A 23,227-nucleotide genomic window follows, 5' to 3' on the forward strand; every position below is an offset into this window, starting at 1 on the left:
CCGAATCTGGATCCAGATGGAGTTTGGCAAGAATCCCCTCCCGGACCAAGAGGAGCTACAGCGGTTGCTCTCCCTCAAAGAAGAGAAAGTAAATGAGCCACAAATAGGACTCTGAGAAACCAAATGGAACAGGGCTCCAAGCCCAGCCAACCACAAACACACCAGATACGGTGACAGCAGCAACAGCGGCCACCACCAAGGAACCAACCGATAACTGGAGGAGCATTTGGAAAGAACCTTTTTAGCTTCTTCTTTTGATCAATATGTAGAGGTTGTTGTAGGTCCTTCCTTTCTGGTCCTTCCTTGAATGCGTTCAGACTCCTTGTGGGTTGGGCTGCAACGGTGGACTTTTCCAGAGGTCAACGTAAGTGCCTCTTGCGGTCCCATTTGGAGGCTGCCCATGTCAAGAAGGAAGAAATTGGGTTTTAAACAGTTTCAAGGAGATGAAACTGTTTAAGGAGTGCAATTATCCCAAGTGTCTTGCTGGCTGAGAAGGTGCAAAGGATCTTGGAAATTCTTGAGGGATGTTCTCAAAGGTGACGTGGAGAACACTTGATTTGAATAGGAGTGGTGAATATGGTTGACAGGAGTATCTACCTTGGGAAACAGGTTATTTTTTTATTAGTAATAATCCTTAGAATTGGGAGTGATTTCAGCTTTTGAGAAAGAGATTTTATTAGGTTTCCTTCGGCTGTTGTTTGAATTAGTGCCCCAAATTAGATGCGATGTGATGGGAACATGACTAAGATAAGCCACCAATGGACTTAAATAATGCAAACCAATATGATGTTTACATGAACAATAATAATACCCAACAACATAAGCCTGCAATTCTCTACTAAATATCTAGGGATCTATCATGTTATCGGATTGCCCTAAGTTTCTTTCCTTGATGCTGCTTAAAGGGATTTTCACACACATGTTCTAAAAGAAGCCCTTACACGAATCTGGGTCTGCAACAGTGGTGGGTTGCTACCGGTTCGGTCCGGATTTTACGAACTGGTAGTAACGGGAGTGGGAGGCTCTGCCCACCTGCCCGGACATCATCACAGACACTCTGCGCATGCTCAGAAGTGTCACGCATGAGCAAAGCACGCACGCGCTCCCATTGCAAACCGGTAGTGAAGGTAAGTGGAACCAACCCCTGGTCTGCAACCTTCACACAACCACCATCAGATCCCACAAAGATTTAACTAGGGAAGGGGCTCCCATTTTGCCATCAACACTTGGGATCTGGGCAAGATTTTTTTTTTAACAGAAGCTCCACCTTTTCAATTAATCTACCGTATCATTATCCATTTTAGATAAGGCGGCCACTCTTGTTGCAATAGCACTTAAACTTATATACCGCTTCACACTGCCTTACAGCCTTCTCTAAGTGGTTTACAGAGTCAGCCTCTTGCCTCCAACCAGGGGTGAAATCCAGCAGGTTCTGACAGGTTCTGGAGAACCCGGTAGCGGAAATTTTGAGCAGTTTGGAGAACTGGCAAATACCACCTCTGGCTGGCCCCAGAGTGGGGTAGGAATTTTGCCGTACCCTTCCTCTGAAGTGGGGAGGGAATGGGGATTTTGCAATATCCTTTCCCCAGGAGTGGGGAGGGAATGGGGATTTTGCAGTATCCTTTCCCTGGAGTGGGGTGGAAATGGAGATTTTGCAGCATCCTTCCCTTGCCATGCCCACCAAGCCACATCATGCCCACCAAGCCACGCCCACAGAACCGGTAATAAAAAAATTTGGATTTTACCACTGCCCCCAACCATCTGGCTCCTCATTTTGCTGACCTGGGAAGGATGGAAGGCTGAGTCAGCCTTGAGCAGTGAGCTTGTTGTGTGCAAGACCTGTCTTCCCAAACCACCAAGCCAAACTCCTTGCCTTCTTTGCTTGGGAGCCTGGCCTGCAGCCTCGACGGGGAAGCAACTGCAGTTTTGGGGGTGGGTCAAAATGGCTTACTGGGGGGAAGTTCAGAAGCAGCCCAGACAACTTGTCTGTCTCTTCTGCAAACAGCACAGGAAGCCCACATGGGAACTCGGCTCAGAAAGAGCAAAGAGGCTGCTTCTGGTAGGAACAGGAAATCATCGTAGATATGTGATAAGCAGAGATTACTTTTACAACCGGGCTACCAACAGATCGAAGCTACGGCAGGATACGTTGCTGAAGTGAGAGCATTTGATTCCTCGATCCCTGCCTGAAAGATCTCCCACCTGGTTGCTGTCTCACAGGGCGCACAATCCAGGGTGAAATGCTCCCGGTTCGAACCGGATCAATACCTGATCCGGTATTGATGGCTGCATGTGGTTTGGAGAACCGGTAGCAAAAATCCCTGGTCCCTCCCCCTGCCCCAGCTGAGCCACGCGATCATCAGAGGCCTTTTTTTTTTACTTTTAAAAGCATTTTTTCTTCTGCCAAAAAAATGCTTTTAAAAGTAAAAAAAAAAGCCTCTGATGATCATGCGGCTCACCTGGGATCGTCAGAGGCTTTTAAAAGCATTTTTTCTACAACCTCTTCCGCCGAAGAGTTTGTAAAAAAATGCTTTTAAAAGCCTCTGACTATCCCAGTTGAGTTGCCTAATCATCAGAGGCTTTTAAAAGCATTTTTTCTACAATCTCTTCGGCCAAAGAGGTTTTAAAAAATGCTTTTAAAAGTAAAAAAAAAAAGTTGGCCGCGCCCACCCAGTCACATTAACCCCCACACACACCAAGCCACGCCCACAGAACTAATAGTAATGAATTTTACATTTCACCCCTGGCACAATCCATGTTTCTGGGAGAAAAGGCCTGGGTAGGAAAATCGGAGGTGAAAAATCATATAGGGACGATATCTTGGAGGGTTCTCCCTCATCAAGACTTGAAAATCAAATCTCAAAGGTTACTTTTTATTCTATGGACATCCAAGAAGGGAGGCGAAGAAGGTCTCTGGATGTGCTGTTTTTCAAAAAGCAACTAGACTTTCTTTGTTTTTCCACGAAGACACGCCTCATCCACGAAGCTTCTTCAGTTAGTTTCTCATCCCAAGAAGCTTCTTCAGAACTGAAAAAGCTTCTTGGATGAGAAATGAAACGTCTTTGTGGAAAAACATACGGTGCTGTAGTCCCATCTCTTTTCAACTCCTAGTAGCAATTCAGTTTGCTCCAACTCTACCCCAGCTCTGTTTCTAAAATCATTTGCTAAGAGGTGAGCAATGTTGAACCATAAATGTTTTGAAGCAAAAGGTCTTTAGTACCAGAGTGTCAAGACAGGAACAACCATTAGCCATCCTTTGGGTTTCCAGGAATCAGTAGGAAGAGGGGATAACTATGAATCGTGAATTTCCAAGAAACAAACGAGCAGACATTTTGACCCAAGCCTGGATGACTTGTGAGAATGTTACTTCCTTTTTCAAGATTTTGTCTGTTGCAAAGATTGAGCAGATTCCAATGAAGGAGAATATTTGTAGTTTGGGGGTTGAAATGAAGAGTTCTTGGTGCTCTCGGAGCTTGGTTGGTTTCCTTCCAGACGTTTCATTACCCAAAGTAATGAATAATCATTAGTGCTAGTGATGATGTTATCTAGTCTGGGTAATGAAACATCTGCAAGAAAATAACCAAGAGTACCAAATACAACCACCACCCCCTCCTCCTCCTCCTCTTCTCCACATACCCCACTCCCTTCTAGTATTAAGGAAGTTCCCTTGTTGGGTAATAAAACATCTATTTTATTTATTTATTTTTTATTTATTTATTTTGTCATAATATATATAAGCATTAACCTGAAATAACTATATAATATATAAGCATATACATGAGTATAAGTATGTAATAACTATATTAATTGGATATAATGAAGAGGAACAATAGGACAGGGAACGGTAGGCAGGCACGTTTGTGCTCTTATGCACACCCCTTATAGACCTCTGCAAGAAAACAATCAAGCTATGAGAGCAGGACCAGATTTGATTGAAAGGGGGTCATAGCCCCCTCCTCATTTGCAAACAGAAGGCTGAAATGGAGCCAGACGAGGGAGTTAAACCTGGATGATCAAACATGATGATGATGGTGAGAGATCCTAGCTTCTATGTACCTGGGAAGGAAAAAAAAATATTTCAGGGCAGCTGGTCCTTAGATTTGATAGACGCCAGACATAACACATGACATTCCTTGGCCAGCCTTTGTCAACATCCTTGGAGAACTTGAACCTTCACGACTAAACTTGATTGATTTATTAAAACAATAAGGTTGTCCAGAAATGCATGGACTGTAGTCTGCCCATAGACACAGAGGCAAAATAAATGAGGGAAATGTGCTGGGCTACCAACTTGTCTATCAACTGGCCAAATAGTTCTGTTAAACTTTACAGTTTCTTCTGTAGTATAGCTGTCGGCAAGGAAGGAAGAAATGCAGTTTAAAGCAGGGGTCTCCAACCTTGGTCCCTTTAAGACTTGTGGACTTCAACTCCCAGAGTCCCTCAGCCAGCAAAGCTGGCTGAGGGACTCTGGGAGTTGAAGTCCACAAGTCTTAAAGGGACCAAGGTTGGAGACCCCTGGTTTTAAGAACGAATGAGGGAAAGCTGCCTCCAATTTTGTCCTCTAGTGACGTTTCTCACAATTTTTAACAGATGTTCAGCTGCCGGGCAGTTGTGCCCTCACAGTTCTCACCCTCCTTGTTGTGGCATCCTTAGAAACTAACACAATTACCACCCTTCCTGCAGAGCTCATCCTTCACTTGCCAACCTCTGCTAAGTTTCCATCCTCATCATCTTTTTCTCACGCTTTGGGCTTTTCCCCCTACCTCTTTCTTGGCTCTCTTGACCATTAACTAGGAAATTAAATTAAAAGCTAACAAATAGAGTGGGAAGACGGGAAGACAAAAGAAAGAAAGAAAAAGAAAACAGGGAGGCAAGAAGGCAAAAAAAGAAAGAAAGAAAGAAAGAAAGAAAGAAAGAAAAGAAAGCAAGAGAAATATAGCAGCAAGGCAGAAAAAAGAGCAAAAGAAAAGATAGGAGGCAGGAAGGAAGGCAGGGAGGAAGGAAGGGGGATGAAAGGTAGATAGGTAGGTAGGAAGGAAGGCAGGGAGGGAGGGAAGAAGGAAGGAAGGAAGGAAGGAGGAGGGAAAGGAAAGGAAAGAAGGAAAGGAATGGAAACAGAAGGGAAGGGAAGGGAAGGAGGGGAGAGGAGGGGAAGGGAAGGGAAGGAAAGGAAAGGAAAGAAGGAAAGGAAAGGAAAGAGAAAGGAAGGGAAGGAAGGAAGGAGGGAAAGGAAGAAGGAAGGAAAGGAATGGAAAGGAAGGGAAGGGAAGGAAGGAAAGAGGGAGAGGAGGGAAGGGAAGGGAAGGAAAGAGAAAGGAAGGGAAGGGAAGGGAAGGTAGGGAAAGGAAAGAAAGAAAGGAAAGGAATGGAAAGAGAAGGGAAGGGAAGGGAAGGGAAGGGAAAGAGGGGAGAGGACGGGAAGGGAAGGGAAGGAAAGGAAACAGAAAGGAAGGGAAGGGAAGGGAAGGTAGGGAAAGGAAAGAAGGAAAGGAAAGGAATGGAAAGGGAAGGGAAGGGAAGGGAAAGAGGGGAGAGGAGGGGAAGGGAAGGGAAGGAAAGGAAAGGAAAGAGAAAGGAAGGGAAGGGAAGGTAGGGAAAGGAAAGAAAGAAAGGAAAGGAATGGAAAGAGAAGGGAAGGGAAGGGAAGGGAAAGAGGGGAGAGGAGGGGAAGGGAAGGGAAGGAAAGGAAAGGAAAGAGAAAGGAAGGGAAGGGAAGGGAAGGTAGGGAAAGGAAAGAAAGAAAGGAAAGGAATGGAAAGAGAAGGGAAGGGAAGGGAAGGGAAAGAGGGGAGAGGAGGGGAAGGGAAGGGAAGGAAAGGAAAGGAAAGGAAAGAGAAAGAGAAAGGAAGGGAAGGGAAGGGAAGGTAGGGAAAGGAAAGGAAAGGAAAGGAAAAGGAAAGGTTTCCTATAAGGAGAAGCAGATACTTCTGGGAACCACCCAACTCCTCCATCTCCGCCTCGTGAGCGCCCAAGAGTTCCCTCGACCCCCGAGCGGGCAGTTCAGCGACCCGGCCGCGGCCAAGAAAGACTCCCACCCGGCAGGGCGCGAGTGACGCGCCCGCCCGCTGATTTCTCTGAAACGGGGGCAGTGGTAAGAAACCGCTGGGCATGCTTCCCCTCCCATTGGCCAGCCTACCTCCCGCTCTAGCTTGCCATTGGCTGAACGAGCTCCGTGGCCGACCTCCTCCGCTCGGCCGGGGGTATAAAATGCTCCCCAAAGTGCGAGTTTCGGGCGAACTTTGCGGGCGGCGCGCTCATCCCGGGAGAGTTTCTTCTCACCTCGCTGCAGCCGGCGCAGTCCAGATGTGGAGCAGGTCAGCGGGAGGAGGGTGGAGGGGAAAAGAGGAAGGACTTCCCTGGAGGAGGGTGGGCAGGTCTTGCCAGCCTGGTAGCTTGTGGGGGTCTCCTGGAAGGGACGGTGATGGGCTTCCAGATCCAGGGTTCTTAGCATCCAGAGGGAGGTTCTCTTTCTCCTGGGCTTCTGGACATTCAGGACCTTGGACATCTTCTCTGCCGGTTTTGGAACCGACCTTTTTTTTTTTTTTTGATCCCGCAGTTGCCATCTTTGCTTGATTTGGGTTGGTTCTTGCAGCTTTGGGGCTTTTCCCCAGCTCTGAAGTTGGATGAGCAGTCATCCTTTGGCATGGTCATCTGAAAGGTCTCCAGGGTAGCTTTCCCTCCTGAAGTGGGGGCTTCAGAAAGAGAAATGGAGGGAGAAGAAGGAGGGAGGGAGGGGAGACGGAAGGGGAGGACGCAGATGGCTTGACTTCTCATGGCAGGAGAGACCAAACGATGGTGCAATCAACATCTGTCTTGAACAAGGTTTCTCAACTCAACCACTTTCCGATGTGTGGATTTCAATTCCCAGAATTCCCCGACTGGGGCGTTCTGGGAATTGAAGTCCACACATCAGAAAGTGGTTGAGGTTGAGGAGCACTGGCCTGGAAGACAGTTGGGACATCTCTGCTCTGGTCTCCTTCCTGGTCCTGAAGAACATAGAAGTTGCCGTCTTCCTGGATTTATGCATCCTGCACAGGGACCGACTTCTGAATTAGCTCGCACGGAGAAGTCTTCCTGTAGAATTTGTTCATTGGACTGTGGTTGCTATTTTTTGACAGCCTTTAAAAGGAAATTGTGGCCGGGGTTTTTAAAAAATGGCGCATCAGCTCGAGAAGCCCAAATTAGAAACCTTCCCCTAAAGCTGAAATTTAGAACGTAAAATTCTAACCAAGAATTTGCAGCGAGATATTCTAGGTTGCTATTTAAACGTGGTTTGTGGGACCCGTACCCACACTTTAATTCTGGTTCCCTAAGGCTCATGGCATTCTAACTTAGACACATGTTTTGCTTCTTGGATTGCAGTGTTTTTTTAAAAAACCACCACATGAAGGGAATCTTTGAACCTGTCCTATAATGCTATGATTATTGAGATATTGCTCAGAAGCTGTTCTTCAGATCAGTACAAGTTTCTTGAGAAAAGAGCAACAAAGATGATTAGGGGCTGGAGGCTAAAACATACAAAGAATGGTTGCGAGTATCCGGTATGTCTAGTCTAATGAAAAGAAGGACTAGACGAGACATGGTAGCAGTGTTGTAATATTTGAGGGGCTACCACAAAGAAGAGGGAGTCAAACTATTCTCCAAAGCACCAGAAGGCAGGACAAGAAACAATGGATGGAAACTAATCAAGGAGAGAAGCAACCTAGAAATAAGGAGAAATTTCCTAACAGTGAGGAAAATTAAACAGCGGAACAGCTTGCCTCCAGAAGTTGTGGGTGCTCTGTCATTGGAGGCTTTTAAGAAGAGATTGGACAGTGATTTATCTGAAATTGTGCAGAGTCTCTTCCTTTAAGCAGGGCCTCCAAGGTCCCTTCCAGGTCTATTATTCTCTTAAAATGTCTCTCCCATTACAAAGCATCTGCTTACTTAGATTTAACGGTGCAGATGTAGAGCATCTAGGGCAGTGATGGTTCTCCAACAATTGTGGTCCCATCTTCTGGAATCACAGCTGTTGTTTCAGCAACGGGGAAACAGTTTGACGGGGTCCAGTTGCTACAGATGAGGCCCAGTCTTCCTCTTTTCTCATTGGGGGTTAGGACTAGCAGTAACACAGGTGCATCGAGGGCATTGACCTGTGAATAAATCTTGTCGGGCAGTTGACCTCTACTCACTAGGGATGGTTGCAATTTAGGAAATGGGTGCAGACGCCCCAGCTTTTCACCTCTTTTAACGAAGCGATAAGAATCACAACACATGCAGCTTTATTCTTTGTGTTCTAGTAAGTGTTGTACCTTAGAATTCTTGATGATCTTTTCTTTTAGGTGCACTGAGAGCATCTGCACCAAGACAAATTCCTTGTCTGTCCAATCACACTTGGCCAATAAAAAATTCTTATTTTAATCCATTCTAGGTTATCCCCCATGGGTACTGGAATATTTCCATTTTTAGAGAGAGAGAGAGAGCACCACGAAAGGAATCTGATTCTTAGAACATTTTGAGGAAGCTTTTTTTCAGCGAAAATTGTTAATAGTTCTTGATGAAAGATAGTTCGGGCAATTTTTTTCTCCCCCGCAGTCAGCTGATACATTTTTTCACACAGTTTTACACTGAACATTTTGTTTGTGAAGAGACTTCCTTAAAATGCAGCTGGAATCACCTCTCTTGTGCAGTTTTGGGGGTTCCATGTTTTTTCCCCTCAGTTGTGGGTGTATCTAGTGGTGAAATCCAATTTTTTTGTACTACCGGTTCTGAGGGCATGGCTTGGTGGGCATGGCAGAGGAAGGATACTGCAAAATTTCCATTCTCACCCTACTCTGGGGCCAGCCAGAAGACGTATTTGCCAGTTCTCCGAACTACTCAAAATTTTCACTACCGGTTCTCCAGAACCTGTCAGAACCTGCTGGATTTCACCCCTGAGTGTATCTCTGTCTCTTGCCTTCAATGAAACTCGTAAAGACTGCTTTTAAGAAAAATCATGGCGCTAGAAAAGGCTTAGATAGAATTTATGATCCTGTGTTGATCTTTCCCTAGTATAGATATACTGTAAGCAATTTGAGAATTTTCACTCAAAGTTCCACTCGGACAGGGGTCTCCAACCTTGGCAACTTTAAGACTTGTGGACTTCAACTCCTAGAGTTCCTTCAACTCTGGGAGTTGAAGTCCACAAGTCTTAAAGTTGCCAAGGTTGGAGACCCCTGCACTAGGACATAAGCTTCCCCATGTTATAAAAGATTGTTCATAATTTGGATCTCTTGTTGACCCTCAAGTCAAACTTGTCTCCTCATGTTCTCCTGGACATGTCCAATCCATATTTTTATTTGTCAGATGTGTTTGTAATCCATTTTGCTTCGAAGTGATAATGCAAAAATATAGAAATCGTTATCACTGGCATCAGGAACAATTTTTTTCCCTAGTCTTCAGCCCCAGAAGCCAAGTTCTAACTATAATTGACTCTGCAGATAAGTTTTAGAATGAGCCAACATTGATTTAAGTGTTGTTATCTAGCTAGCTCAGAATGTACATCAACATCTGCTATTATACAAGATGTCTGAGCTGAGATCATGACTTTTGGTACAAGAGCATTTCATAAAGAGAAGTCTATCTGCCCCAAGCATTCGGTGGTTTACATTATATTACAACCACCAGACCTTTTCATATTATTTCCTAGATCTGAATCTACCAGGCAAATACACACCTTCCTTCTTGAGGTCCTCCCTGTTGACACCTGTCAGTTCAATTTCATAGAGGGTTAAAAATGGGGCACAGGATCAAAGCAGTGTTTCTCAACCCTGGGGACGCTAAGATGGGTGGACTTTGATTTCCAGAATTCCCCAGCCAGCCATGGATGAGAAACACCAGATTAGAGATGGAAATTTTGACAATATTGGAGTTCCACAGCAAAAGGGCTCAAGTGTTGAAGAAAATCCTTCATATTCTTGACATGTTCTCCTTACAGGGTGTGTGACCGAAATGGTGGAAGGCGGCTTAGACAATGGCTGATTGAACAAATTGACAGTGGACTGTATCCTGGTTTGATCTGGGAGAACGAGGAGAAAACCATGTTTCGTATCCCGTGGAAGCATGCGGGAAAACAGGATTATAACCAAGAGGTGGATGCATCCATTTTCAAGGTATTAAAAACCATCTTTTGATGGAAACCACAGTCATTCCTTGATTGACTTGTTGGTAGTTTGGCCCAAGATCCAGAGAAGTCTCAAATATGAAATTGTCTATTTTCTTTTTTTGAGTGACTTTTGCTAAACTCTAATAGATAAATAGATGTATATGCCAATCATCCTGCTATCCAAATCATAGCGTCCAACTTAGATTTTTTTTTAAGAAGGGCTCTTCCCCCACCCCCACCCTATAAAAACGGGTTCCTACTTTGGAACAACTTTTGTTTAGGTGATTATCTAGAACTTGTTTTGAATTGCCCATGAAGTTGGATGATGGTTAAATAGGTGAGATGCCAATTTCTCACCACCACCAAGCAGATATTTTCTCTTATTTAGTCACTAAGTATTGCCATGGTGCTGAATTGGAGAGTTGGATAATTTAGATTGTAGTGCTTGCGGTAACCAGGGAAAAAAGCGGCTGACCACACCTAGGTTCTTGGTAGAAATTATATTTTAAAGGGGCTACCTGCATGCCTTTTTAAAATAGTGAACAAGATGTTTCATGCTGGCATTGATGTTCATAAGATGTAGAAGAAACCTAAGAATAAGAAGGAGAAATGATCTCCATAGGACCAATGTCCCATCAAGGCACTTGGATGGTGGAAATGGCCTTACTAACGGTCTTCCTTATTTTTTGTTTTATTTATTGATTTTGATCCCACTTTTATTATTTTTTATTTATTTGCATCCTGCCTTTATTATTTCTACAAATAACTCAAGGCAGGGAACACACCTAAAACTTCTTCCTCTTCCTATTTTCCCCACACCCTAGCCTCGTGAGGTCTGAGAGAGGTGGGCTGGCCCAAAATTGCACCTACACTTGAGTGCTTTTGTACCACCAGAGAGAAGTTCCTTGTGCGTCTAATCACACTTGGCCAAATAAAGTATAATGTAAATTGCCCAGCTGGTTTTCATGGCTAAGATGGGACTTGAACTCGCAATCCCCTGCTTTCAAGCCTGATGCCTTAACCAAGCTGACTCTCCTTTGTCCCTTTCTTGGGAATCCCTTTCTCTCCTTGTGTCCCTGACTCTCCTTTGTCCCTTTCTTGGGAATCTTTGTCCCTTTCTTGGGAGTCCCTTTCTCTCCTTGTGTCCCTGACGCTCCTTTGTCCCTTTCTTGGGAATCTTTGTCCCTTTCTTGGGAGTCCCTTTCTCTCCTTGTGTCCCTGACTCTCCTTTGTCGCTTTCTTGGAAGTCTTTGCCCCTTTCTTGGGAGTCCCTTTCTCTCCTTGTGTCCCTGATTCTCCTTTGTCCCTTTCTTGGGAATCTTTGTCCCTTTCTTGGAATCAGGATCTCAAGCAGTTGAGTCCTTTCTTGTGAGAACTCTTCCTCTCCTTCCTTGTAGGCCTGGGCGGTATTCAAAGGCAAGTACAAAGAAGGAGAGAAGGCAGAGCCGGCCACGTGGAAAACCAGACTCCGTTGTGCCTTAAACAAAAGCCCTGACTTTGAAGAGGTGACGGAGAGGTCACAGCTGGACATTTCTGAGCCCTACAAGGTTTACCGCATTGTTCCAGAGGAAGAACAGAAATGTAAGTGGGGCTCAGCTGCACAACTTTGCATCTGCTCACTGCAACTGTGCCTGGTTGTAGGTATTAGACCAGAGGTCTTCAAACTTGGCAGCTTTAAGACTTGTGGACTTCAGCTCCCAGAATTCTCCAGCCAGCTGTGCTGGAGAATTCTGGGAGTTGAAGTCTACAAGTCTTAAAGCTGCCAAGTTTGAAGATCTCTGTATTAGACGGCGGGCATAGTTTTTATTGGCTTCTGTTCAAAACAAAACCTTTCCCAGGATAAGCTGCACATATTCTAAAAATCTTTAGAGCTGCTGAGGTTTGAGAAATGATTCGAATTGTTTCTCTCCAAATTATTGGAAGGAAGAGAATTAAACTCTTCCTTTGCTTACGAAGAGCTAAACACTGGTGCATTTAAAATAAACGGCTCTCTGAAAAAAATAGCACGATTACAGGTAACCCTTGACTTAAAAAAGCAATAGCAGTTATATACCGCTTCACAGTGCTTTACAGCCCTCTCTAAGCGGTTGACAAAGTCAACCTCTTGCCCCCAGCAATCTGGGCCCTCATTTTACCAACCTCGGAAGAATGGAAGACTGAGTCAACCTTGAGTTGGTCAGGATCGAACTTCTGGCATTGAGCAGAGCCAGCCTGCAATGCTACATTCTAACTACCACTACAAACCTTTGTTTAGCAACCATTTGAAGTTACAGTGGTACTGAAAAAGCGACTTACGACTAGTTTTGGGGCTGTCTCCAGGTCCTGCTTAAGACACACGTGGAAGTGGCATCAAGGAAATTACTGCCCTTTCTCAACTCCCAGAATTCCCCCAGCTGGAAAACAACTCTATAAGCAAAACCATTTTAAGTTTTGATCTTGCATGTCTGGTGCATATTTTTGAGGAAGCATCTCGACCAGCTTGCTGTGCCCCAGCCGTCTTCTCCCCCTTTAATCGAGCAGTTCGGCTGTCCCCCGCCCCCTCCAAGACTCCATTTTCCGGGGTTGTGAGAGTGGGCAAAAATACAACTCTGGGTCGGCTCTTTTGTCAGAGCTCAGTGTTGTGGTTATAGAGCACCATGTCCGACTTTACCGGAGCTGTAGAGCCTGCATTATTTTTAGCTGTGGTTCTTCTGGTGTGGTGTCTTTTCAACCATGCAAAACTGAATTTCAAGAAATCTGTCGCTGCACCGGGCCTTTTGCTGTTGATTGCATGAACTCTTTTGCCTGTGAAGCCACCCAAAAAATGCTGTTTTCTCACTCCCTTTGTGCGATGTGTCGAAGGTGTCAAGGTGGGGGGGATCTCTGCAGAGAAACCCACAACGCTTGGCTCCCTGTGATCAAAACACAACTTGTTTTCTCTTTGGTTTGCATTTAAAAACTAAGAGGAAAGTTGTTACCCCCAACAAGTGTTTGTCTAAAGGCCACTGTTTATTTAATGGTTTTAAAAATGTCTCCTAATTTTGCTCTGTTTTTCTGTGCTCTGTCTTTTTGATTTAATGGGGGGTGGGTGGGAATCCTTGTCAGGTCTGGAGTTTTGAATATTCTTCATTTCTTCCCCTCCTCAAGTGCCAAATTAACAGATTTAGCATTGTCCCAAAGGTGCTTTTTCAAAAGACAGCTGGATTTTCTTTGTTTTTTCTTGAAGATGTTTCACGTCTCATCCAAGAAGCATCTTCATTCTGCCCGAATGTTGGGAATGAAGATGTTTTAGGACGCTTCTTGGATCAGAAGCAAAATGCCTTCAAGAGAAAACAAAGTCCAGTTGCCTTTTGAAAAAGCATTTTTGCAACAATCTCCACAGACAGGTTGACAGAATAACAGAGTTGGAAGGGACCTTGGAGGTCTTCTAGTCCAACCCTCTGCTCAAGCAGGAAACCCTATACCATTTCAGACGAATGGATGTCCAATCTCTTCCTACAAAATCCTCTAGTGAGGAATTCCCACAACTTCTAGAGGCAAGTCGTTCCATTGATTAATTGTTCTCACTGTCAGAAAAATTCTCTTTAGCTCCTTGCTTCTTTCCTTGATTAATTTCCATCCATTTCTTCTTGTCCTGCCTTCTGGTGCTTTGCAGAATAGGCTGATACCCTCTTCTTTGGGACAGCCCCTGAGTTATCGGAAGACTGCAATCATGCCACCCCTAGTCCTCCTTTTCACTAAACTAGACATACAGGTTTTAGAATCATTGTTTTCTTCTTGCTTTTCTTTGCTTCTTGATCTGTTAATCTCCTTGTATAAAGACCCTCTGAATCTCTCATGCAATGACATCCTCGGTAGAGTGTGCAGTAGGACTCAAAGGCAATTTTCTTCCAGGCAAACTGGGGATTGGGACCAAATGCACCTTGAACGAAATCCCAGATATGGACTGCAATCCTTCCTCCATAGAAGAGTTAATGAAAGAGGTAACTAACTTTGTTTCACGCCGGGATAAAGTTTCAATCCCGCTCCTCTCTCTTTAGAGTTGTCTCTTCTGCCCAGAATTTCTCCATACGGTAGAGCAGTAGATTCTCAATCTGTGGTTTGCAGACCACGGTGAGGTGGTCCGTGAATGCTTGAAAAAACGTTATGACTTAAATCTTGAGTAAAGTCTTGGTGGTCCATGACCACAAAAGACATTTAAAGGAGGTCCATGGTAAGAAAATGTTTGACAGCCATTGTAGTAGAGTAAATAAACCTTGGTCCAATAAAATGGGTGTAGGATGGAAGAAATTGGTAAAACCCTTTCCTAGGACTTGGCCCTTCCACCGATGATGGGTGTTATTAATCCATTAGGGCAGGGGTCTCCAACCTTGGCAACTTTAAGACTTGTGGACTTCAACTCCCAGAGTTCCTCAGCCAGCAAAGCTGCCTGAGGAATTCTGGGAGTTGAAGTCCACAAGTCTTAAAATTGCCAAGGTTGGAGACCCCTGCATTAGGGTGCAACCGTTCTTCTCTTGGTGAGATTCAGTGGCATCTGGAGGGCCAACCCGAACCTTTTCGTATACATTAAACACACAACTTGCATGCAAAAATGCAAGCTGTGGTTGCACTGCCTTGGCCACCATTTGGGCTTTTCTAATCCCATCCAATGGACAACCCCCAAGTGCAAATTGCTGTAAGCACCTGAGGAAATTGAATCTGTTGTGGGAAAGGTACCTCCAGCCTTCTTTTCAGCTCCTTCCAGAATAAGTTCAACTCAGGAGTGTCCGAAGATTAACAGTAGTGCAGACTTAGCGAATAGTTTGACAGTGTTGCGGGAATTATTTGTTTAGCAGAGTGATGGCGTTCGGGAAAAAACTGTTCTTGTGTCTGGTTGTTCTGGTGTGCAGTGGTCTATAGCGTCGTTTTGAGGGTAGGAGTTGAAACAGTTTATGTCCTGGATGTGAGGGATCTGTAGATATTTTCCCAGCCCTCTTCTTGACTTGTGCAGTATACAGGTCCTCAATAATAATAATAATAATAATAATAATAATAATAATAATAATAATAATAATAATAATAATAATAATAATAATAATAATAATAATTATTATTATTATTATTATTTATATCCCGCCCTTCTCCAAAGACTCAGGGTGGCTTACAGTGTGTAAGGCAATAGTCTCATTCTATTTGTATATTTACAAAGTCAACTTATTGCCCCCCCAACAATCTGGGTCCTCATTTTACCTACCTTAATAAAGGATGGAAGGCTGAGTCAACCTTGGACCTGGTGGGACTAGAACCTGCAGTAATTGCAGGCAACTGTGTTTTAATAACAGGCTTCTTACAGCCTGAGCCACACCGCGGCCCTCAATGGAAGGCAGGTTGGTAGCCATTGTTTTTTCCTGCAGTTCTAATGATCCTCTGAAGTCCGTGTCTGTCTTGTTGGGTTGCAGAACCCAACCAGACAGTTATGGAGGTGCAGATGGCAGACTCAATCATTTCTCTGTAGAACTGGATCAGCAGCTCCTTGGGCAGTTTGAGCCACTATATAAGGCATTCAGAGATGGCCAATCTCAGAACGGTTTATGTCAAGTTAAACTGCTTTCGGGTGGCAGTTCTGTCTGCTTGGTCATCTCAAGGTTCCCTGTCTTCTTCTCCATAAACTCCCCAGACTCCTTCAGCTGTAGAGGAATACCTTGGCACAATCAAAAGGAGTCCTTCACCACCACAGGAGAGCAGCAGAAACCCACCTATCCCAGAGTGGTGGATTCATCAGTCAAATCCTGGTAAGCCACCCTTTCTAAAAGGAGAGAATATCTGGAGCTCAGGGTTGAATTGTGGGGTTCTCGGTCCTGCCTGAGCCTGGTTGGTTGGTTATTTGCTTGCAGATGTTTAATTACTCATCTAGGTAACTTCATCAATGAGCATCATGATCACACTGATGATGTTATCTAGCTGGGTAATGAAATGTCTGAAAGCAAACAACCAAGCCCAGGCAGAACTCATCCTTTATCATAGTCATCCATTGATTAGGGGAAGGAGAGAGAGAGAGCAGGTAATGTCTCTTTTGTCGTAAGATTGTTGGGGGAAGGACTTGTGTCAATTCCATCAAGGTTATATTGTCCATGGCTGCCTTAATTCATCAGCCACAAGCCTTTGGAAGTCTGTGAAAGACTACAGAGAGTATATAAATTGGACTTTGATTTGACAAATTATCCAGACGTATTCATATTATACCAAACACCATGTGGAAAGATTAACGATGGGTAGAAATGCTTTATTGTGATGCTGGTAAAATACTTGTCAAACTTCTGACAGCCAGCTTCACCCCAACAAGATTCTCATACAGGCTTCTTTAATCTCTTTGTTGAAAGAGAACAAACGCCATAATGTTACGTACATCTCAACGACTAAATAACTTTTAAGACCTTACTTATGTCTGAATTTGCTAGGGAAGAGCTATTTTCATCCTCAAGATAAGCATCCTCTGTTGAACAGGAGATACAGTGAATGGTTTGCTGGATAAAAAAAAGGAAATCTCCAGGTGTTCTGGACCTACCATGTTTTCCAAACTCATTCCTTTCTTCTAGGAGCAGAGAATGCAATTATGTTAGTACTTATTTTTGGAATAAACAAACGAGGCCATTGTGTTTACAGTATAAACTGGCCGGGTCATTTTGTTAATTCAACAGTGATGTGCTCTTGCTTTGGGTGACAAAGGCGAGGACAACATGTCCTTGTAGGTGAACTTAGTGGTTGCCCATGGAACCAAGTGAATCAGGATGCCAAATTTCAAGAAGGGCAAGAAAACCCAAATAAATCAGTCCTTGACTTACATCCAGGGTGGCAGGGTGGTTGCTGGTCTTGAACCCCAAGCAGACTTCTGGCTGAAGGCACAAAGTTCAATGCCCAAGTTCTCAATCTCAGATGGTAGAAAGTGGTGGAGACCTTCAAGAGTTACTCCCAATGAGTCAACAGCACTCGTCCCAGATGAAGTGGTTCAGCTGAATTTAATCCAGCACAGAAGTTAAGAGAAGGGAAGCCTTAATTTGGAGATTTCAGATGTCTATTCTGCTTAGAAGAAAAAAAAATAATAATTTCTTTTTTCCCCCCTCATAGCTTTATCCCTGATGACTGGGTTTGCTGCATATGAGCCGCTTCTAGGTATGGTCTTTCAATCAGTATCTGGTGTGATTAGCTTAGATTTAGACTTAGAAAAACTTTATTGTCACTTTGGCAGACATTAAAATGAAATTTCGTTGCATAGAACGAAATTTGATGTATCTCCGCTTCCTTTTCAGTTAGTTTCATTTTTTCCCCCCTTCAAAGAGCATAAGCATTATTAATGCCTTCAGGGAAAGGGGAATAGATATTGGAACTAAGAATGCCAATAATACTGTGGAGTCAAATAGAAGACCCCAATATCAGTAATCAACTTACGTTTGATGGCAGAACTTTGATATATTGAATCAAATCAGATTAGACCTGGAAGGGACCTTGGAGGTCTTCTAGTCCAGCCCCCTGCTCAAGCAGGAGACCCTATATCACTTCAGACAAGTGGCTGTCCAGTCTCTTAAAAACTTCCAGTGATGGAGCATCTACAACCTGTGGAGGCAAGCCATTTCACTGGTTAATTGTCCTCACTGTTAGGAAGTTTCGCCTTAATTCCAGGTTACTTCTCTCCTTGATTAGTTTCCATCTATTGTTTCTTGTCTGGCCTTCTGGTGCTTTGGAAAATGAATTGGCCCCCTCCTCTTTGTGACAGCCCCTCAAATACTGAAAGACTGCTATCATGTCCCCACTAGTCCTTCTTTTCTCTAGATCATCCATACCCAGTTTCTGCAATAGAATGACACTCACTCACTACTCATGTAGTTTGGTGGAGCCAACATATTTAGTGTTGTCTTCTCCTTGACTTGCATTCTGGAATCCTTCCTTCTTCTACACCATTGTCCCATTTTTGACTTGACCACATGGGTCCACCCCTTGCACTCACCCAAACGGGCTACCGAAACCCACCTGATGATTTCTACCTTGTGTGACTTTGTAGCCTACTCCCAACTGGTGATCAACTTCTACTATGGAGGGAAGCTGGTGGGGAGCACCACCACCTCTCGCCCCGAAGGCTGCCGGATCTCCCTGGGCGAGGCACCCTATTGCCAGGACAGCCTGGAACACGTGCAGTTCCCATCTGCAGAGCTCATACCCAACGAGCGCCAGAGGCAGATTACCAGAAAGCTCTTTGGGCACCTGGAACGGGGTGTCCTTCTGCACTGCAACAAACAAGGCATCTTCATCAAGCGGCTGAGCCAAGGAAGGGTCTTCTGGAGTGGGAACACCATGGCCTGCAAGGAGAAACCCAACAAACTGGACCGGGATGAGGTGGTCAAAATCTTTGACACCAACTACTTCCTTAGAGGTCAGTGAGAACTTTTTTTCTGTTCGTGTGTTGCTAAGCCTAGGGAGACCAATCACCTATGACAGGTTGTCTCCAACCTTGGCAGCTTTAAGCCTGGAGGACTTCAGCTCCCAGAATCCCCTTAACGTTTGGCTTAAAGTTGCCAAGGTTGGAGACCGCTGACCTATGAGCCATGGTGACACAGTGGTTAGAGTGCGGTACTGCAGGCTACTTCTGCTGACTGTCGGCTGCCTGCAGTTTGGCAGTTCGAATCTCACCAGGCTCCCGGATGACTCAGCCTTCCATCCTTCTGAGGTGGGTAAAATGAGGACCCAGATTGTTGGGGGCAAGAGGCTGCCTCTGTAAACCGCTTAGAGAGGACTGTAAAGCACTTTGAAGCGGTATATAAGTCTAAGTGCTGTTGCTATTGCTATTCCTGGTTTCAGTGAGTTCAAGTTTGCTTTTTTTTTTTTTGTCCCCTTCTAGAGCTCCATCAGTATTATAACAATCAAGGACGCTTTCCAAACAGCAAAGTGATTCTGTGTTTTGGAGAAGAATTTCCAGATGCTGTCCCCTTACGTTGCAAGCTGATCCTGGTGGAGGTGAGCAGGACAATCGGTCAGGAATCCATCAGTTATAGAACCAGCTCTGACTTGAGTTCCCTGGTCAAATTTCAGGACATCCTAAGGTTAATTGCAGAGCTGGTCCTCCTTGTTTGTGTTAGATTCACTTTTCTTTTTCAAAACAGCCATATGTGGTAGAGGACAATCAACCAATGGAATAGAAGTTGCCTTCAGAAGTTGTGGGAAGCTTTCAAGAAGAGACTGGACTGCCATTTGTCAGAAATGGTGTAGGGTCTCCTGCTTGGGCAGGGGGTTGCACTAGAAGACCTACAGGGTCCTTTACAACTCTGTTAATATGATAAGTGGGATCCATTCTATGACTAAATCTCATGTTTTTGGATCTTATTTGATGTGAGTGATTTGGAGCGTCTGTTTCCCATTGAGAGGCTCTGCTCTTTCTTCCTTGGCCTTCAAAATTTCTTGTTAAAATCTCTCTGCTTTTGAATATCTTTGCTTGGCATGTATTTGCCGCTCTTCAGCTTGGATTTAGTAGCAACGATGGGCCATGAGATGAATGGCAAAAACTGGGCAATCATATTTCTTGCTAGCAGAACTGAAGTGTGCATCAAAGGGAGGTAGCTAGAATTGGCTCCCAAGTTGAGACAAAGTCAACGTAAGCTCAAAGAGCATCCAGTGAACCACAAAGAGAGTTATTAAAAACGTTGACTTCCAGAATGGAGGGTTGACTGAGACCTGGCTTAAACCACCTGCCTGTTGTGACCCAGGCCCAAGTAGGTACTATTAGACGCAATCAGTTCAAAAACGAACAGATTTTATTAGAACAACAATTCTTCAGTCTTATCACCAACCTTGGTCTAGTTAGGCAAACTGCCAAAGGCTTTTCTTGGCAAAAGTTCAGAATCAGAAGACGGCGACAAGAAATAAATACAGCGAGACAAAGAGCAAGTCTATCAACATTGTTTTCCAACAAAGAGTCCAAATGCCGTTGCTGGTCTTTTAAGCCTTATGGGAAGGGGCAATTATCTCTTGGCCCTACTCCCAAGTTGTTCTCTTTGCTTTAGCTGCTCTTACCTTCTGGCAGCTCTTCTCATGTGTGCATTAGGAACAGGCTTCTCCTGTTCCTCTACCTCACTACTGTCAGCCTTTGGAGGGTCTGGAGTCCGCACATCATTCCCAGATGGCCCTGGCCCCATCTCTGCCTCTGACGCAGAGCCCTCATCTGGGCCTTCCCCAGCCTCCAAGACTGGCCCATGTTCTTCCTCAGCCTCATCGCTGTCCAACTCCGCTGCCAGCTCTGCAGGCTGCTGGCAGACCACAACGAGGGGACCTGCTGGAGATGTGCTCTTTGGCTAGGGATTCATGATGCACTCAACCATCTTCTCTTAAACAAGCCACAGCTGGATGGAGGCATGCACAGGCTGAGGGTAATGCATGTTTTTTCTGATCACAAGGGCTATGTTCATGTTTGAACGAAACCAAAGAAACCTCACAAGAGCTCAACACAATGTCTGAACCAGCTAAGTCCCTTCTTGCTGGAGCAGCTCAGGCCCTGCCCGTCACTGCTGAGCTGAGTAGAGCAGAGGAAGCGACAGGCATCATGGCTGCTGCCTGCAGAGTTCTTTAGCTTAGCTAACAGGTGACCCGTAGCCTCGACTCTCCTGTGCTGTGCAGAGACCAGAAAGCTGTAAATCAGGAAATCAGGCTCAAGAACCAAGAGCAGCAAGTGAAGTTACTCAATAATCATTTCCTTTATTCTTCTTCACCTATAGACAGAATCTTGCCAGGCTCAGAACAGAACGTAACAGAATAACAGTTGGAAGGGACCTTGGAGGTCTTCTAGTCCAGCCCCCCCGATCAAGCAGGAGACCCTATATCATTTCAGACAAATGATTCTCCAATCTCTTCTTAAAAACATCCAGTGATGGAGCACCTACAACTTCTGGAGACAAGCCATTCCACTGGTTAATTGTTCTCACTGTCAGGAAATTTCTCCTTAGTTCTAGGTTGCTTCTCTCTTTTATTCATTTCCATCCATTGTTTGTTGTCTTGCCTTCTGGTGCTTTGGAGAATAAGTTGACCCTTTCTTTGTGGCAGCCCCTCGAGTATTGGAAGATAGCTATCATGTCACAATACACGATAACAGAGTTGGAAGGGACCTTGGCAGTCTCCTGCTCGGGCAGAAGACCCTCTACCATTTCAGACAAATGCCTGTCCCGTCTCTTCTTAAAAATCTCCAGTGTTGGAGAACCCACAACTTCTAGAAGCAAGTCATTCCACTGATTAATTGTCCTCACTGTCAGGAAATTTCTCCTTAGTTCTAGGTTGCTTCTCTCCTTGCTTAGTTTGCATCTGTTGCTTCTTGTCCTGCTTTCAGGGGCTTTGGAGAATAGGTTCACCCAGTGGTGGGATTCAACCAGTTCGCACCACTTTGGGAGAACCGGTTGTTAACTTTCTGAACAGTTTGGTGAACCATTTGTTGGAAGAAATCATTAGAGCAGAGAAGCGGTTGTTAAATTATTTGAATCCCACCACTGGGTTGACCTCCTCTTCTTTGTGGCAGCCCCTAAAGCAGCGGTTTTCAACCTGTGGGTCAGGACCCCGCTGGGGGTCGAATGACGATTTGCCAGGGGTCGCCCAAGACCATCGGAAATATGGGAAGTATACTTGCGAGTCGAAGAATCACACTCCAATGGTTGACTCCACAAGCCAGCTGCAGGCTCTTCAAATCGCTAGCCGAATTCGGCTTCAGGCGCGATGAATTAAAAAAGAGAAAAATCTTTGCTCTGATGTCTCCCTCTCAAGCCAGCTGCAATCACTCCCAATCGCTAGCCTAATCTGGCTTCAGGCGCGATAAACTTAATAGGGGAGGAGTCTCCACTTTAATGCCTTCGTCCTCCAGGCAATCACAAGCAGTTCAGATTGCTAGCCAATACAGCTTCAGGCGCGATAAATTCAAAATGAAAATAATTTTATGGTTGGGATCGCCACATGTGGGGAATTGTATTAAAGGAGTCGCAGCACTATAAAGGTTGAGAACCACTGCCCTAAAGGAACACGAGCAACTATTACTATAGATATACTCCTGGAAAAACTAGGGAGGAATTATCTTAACCCTCCTCCTGCTGTCCCAACTTTTCAAATTCCGCTACCTCTTTGCCCTTTGGAAAGCAGCTTTCTCCTTTCCCACAACTCCTCCCATCTCATTGACCTTCGAGATATGTTGGATGTTGCCCAGGGAATGTGAAGCACTTGGGAACAGCAAGCAGACCCAGCTGCTCTTTTGATTCTTGAGCCTTGCGTTACAACAACTTCTTTACCCGTTGCATTTACAATCTCTCTCCTGCACTGCGAGGGGTCTTCCTACGAAGCCGATGACCCAACCCAAGGTTTCTCCTTGTCTTCTGAATGCAGATCGAGCAGCTGAGCATCCGGCAACTGGTGGAGGAAGCCCGGAAGAATGAAACCAGCGCTGTGGGCCACCCAGTCGGAGAGGAGGTGCATTATGATCAGATGTACAGGAACTTCCAGGATTCTTGTGGACCTCACCAAAGGCCCATTTTCAGAGAAAACCAGCAAATTACTGTTTGAGACTCTGGAGAAGACTAGTTCACAATTATTTTCAGGCTTTTTCTTTTTTTACCCCCTTTTCTTTCCCCCCTCCATCTTACGGCTTAGATCTTCTACAACTTCAGTTGAGGTTTTTCTTCTTCTTCTTCTTTTTTTAAAAAAAGGTTTTGTATGTAAATATATAAAGGGTTTAAATAATTCAATTCAGTCTTTATTGTGCTCACAGACCAGCACAAAAAAAAATAAACATTAAAATAAAGCAGAACCGAACAGAACAAGGTACAGAAATGTGTTACAATTGATGGTGAAATTGTCAGTGGGTGATCAAGGTCTGCCTAATTTTGCAGATTCCTCCTCCTCCTCCTCCCCTCCTCCTTTCTCCTCTCCTCCTCCTTCTCCTTCTTTCCTCCTTTCCTTCCCCCCTCCTCCTCCTCCTCTTCTTCTTCTTCTTCCTCCTCCTCCTCCTCCTCCTCCTTCTTCTTCTTCCTCCTCCTCCTCCTTCTCTTCTTCTTCTTCTCCTCCTCCTCCTCCTCTTCCTCCTCCTCCTCCTGGGTTTTTGCAAGAGTTCCCTGCTCAGTTCTAACACCGGTG

The 23,227-nt window shown here is 44.8% G+C and overlaps 2 protein-coding genes across 5 annotated transcripts in view; both read left to right on the plus strand.

The window, feature by feature from the left end:
- The window catches only part of LOC131184070 (dual specificity protein phosphatase 22-A-like), a 19,574-nt gene extending 17,198 nt beyond the window's left edge, over positions 1-2,376 (plus strand). Inside the window, exon 8 of the mRNA XM_058155016.1 lies at positions 1-2,376. This exon is cut by the window's left edge and continues 2 nt beyond it. Coding sequence (XP_058010999.1) covers positions 1-115 — 115 coding nt within the window. The 3' untranslated portion in view covers positions 116-2,376.
- Positions 2,377-6,232: 3,856 nt separating this feature from the next.
- IRF8 (interferon regulatory factor 8) lies at positions 6,233-22,901 on the plus strand. Of its 4 annotated transcripts, XM_058155012.1 has the most exons (10): positions 6,263-6,314; positions 8,260-8,278; positions 9,956-10,130; positions 11,521-11,704; positions 13,997-14,085; positions 15,759-15,873; positions 17,207-17,251; positions 18,138-18,506; positions 18,972-19,087; positions 22,481-22,901. In XM_058155012.1, exons 3-10 carry the CDS (start codon positions 10,059-10,061, stop codon positions 22,655-22,657), a joined length of 1,167 nt encoding a protein of 388 aa, XP_058010995.1. In that variant the 5' UTR covers positions 6,263-6,314; positions 8,260-8,278; positions 9,956-10,058; the 3' UTR covers positions 22,658-22,901. The 4 variants fall into 4 exon arrangements, with proteins under 4 accessions (XP_058010994.1, XP_058010997.1, XP_058010995.1 ...); XM_058155011.1 differs by lacking the exon at positions 8,260-8,278 and having other exon boundaries at positions 6,233-6,314; XM_058155013.1 differs by lacking the exons at positions 6,263-6,314; positions 8,260-8,278 and adding an exon at positions 6,912-7,877.
- Positions 22,902-23,227: the final 326 nt, after the last annotated feature.

The sequence above is a fragment of the Ahaetulla prasina genome, chromosome 12, assembly GCF_028640845.1.
Source record: "Ahaetulla prasina isolate Xishuangbanna chromosome 12, ASM2864084v1, whole genome shotgun sequence".
In the NCBI taxonomy this organism is placed as follows: Eukaryota; Metazoa; Chordata; class Lepidosauria; order Squamata; family Colubridae; genus Ahaetulla; species Ahaetulla prasina.

Excerpts from the sequence above, each read along its gene's own strand:
- IRF8 (XM_058155011.1), top strand. Across the intron at positions 10,131-11,520 it reads TGGATGCATCCATTTTCAAG|GCCTGGGCGGTATTCAAAGG; the intron begins GTATTAAAAACC and ends CCTTCCTTGTAG. Across the intron at positions 18,507-18,971 it reads CACCAACTACTTCCTTAGAG|AGCTCCATCAGTATTATAAC; the intron begins GTCAGTGAGAAC and ends GTCCCCTTCTAG.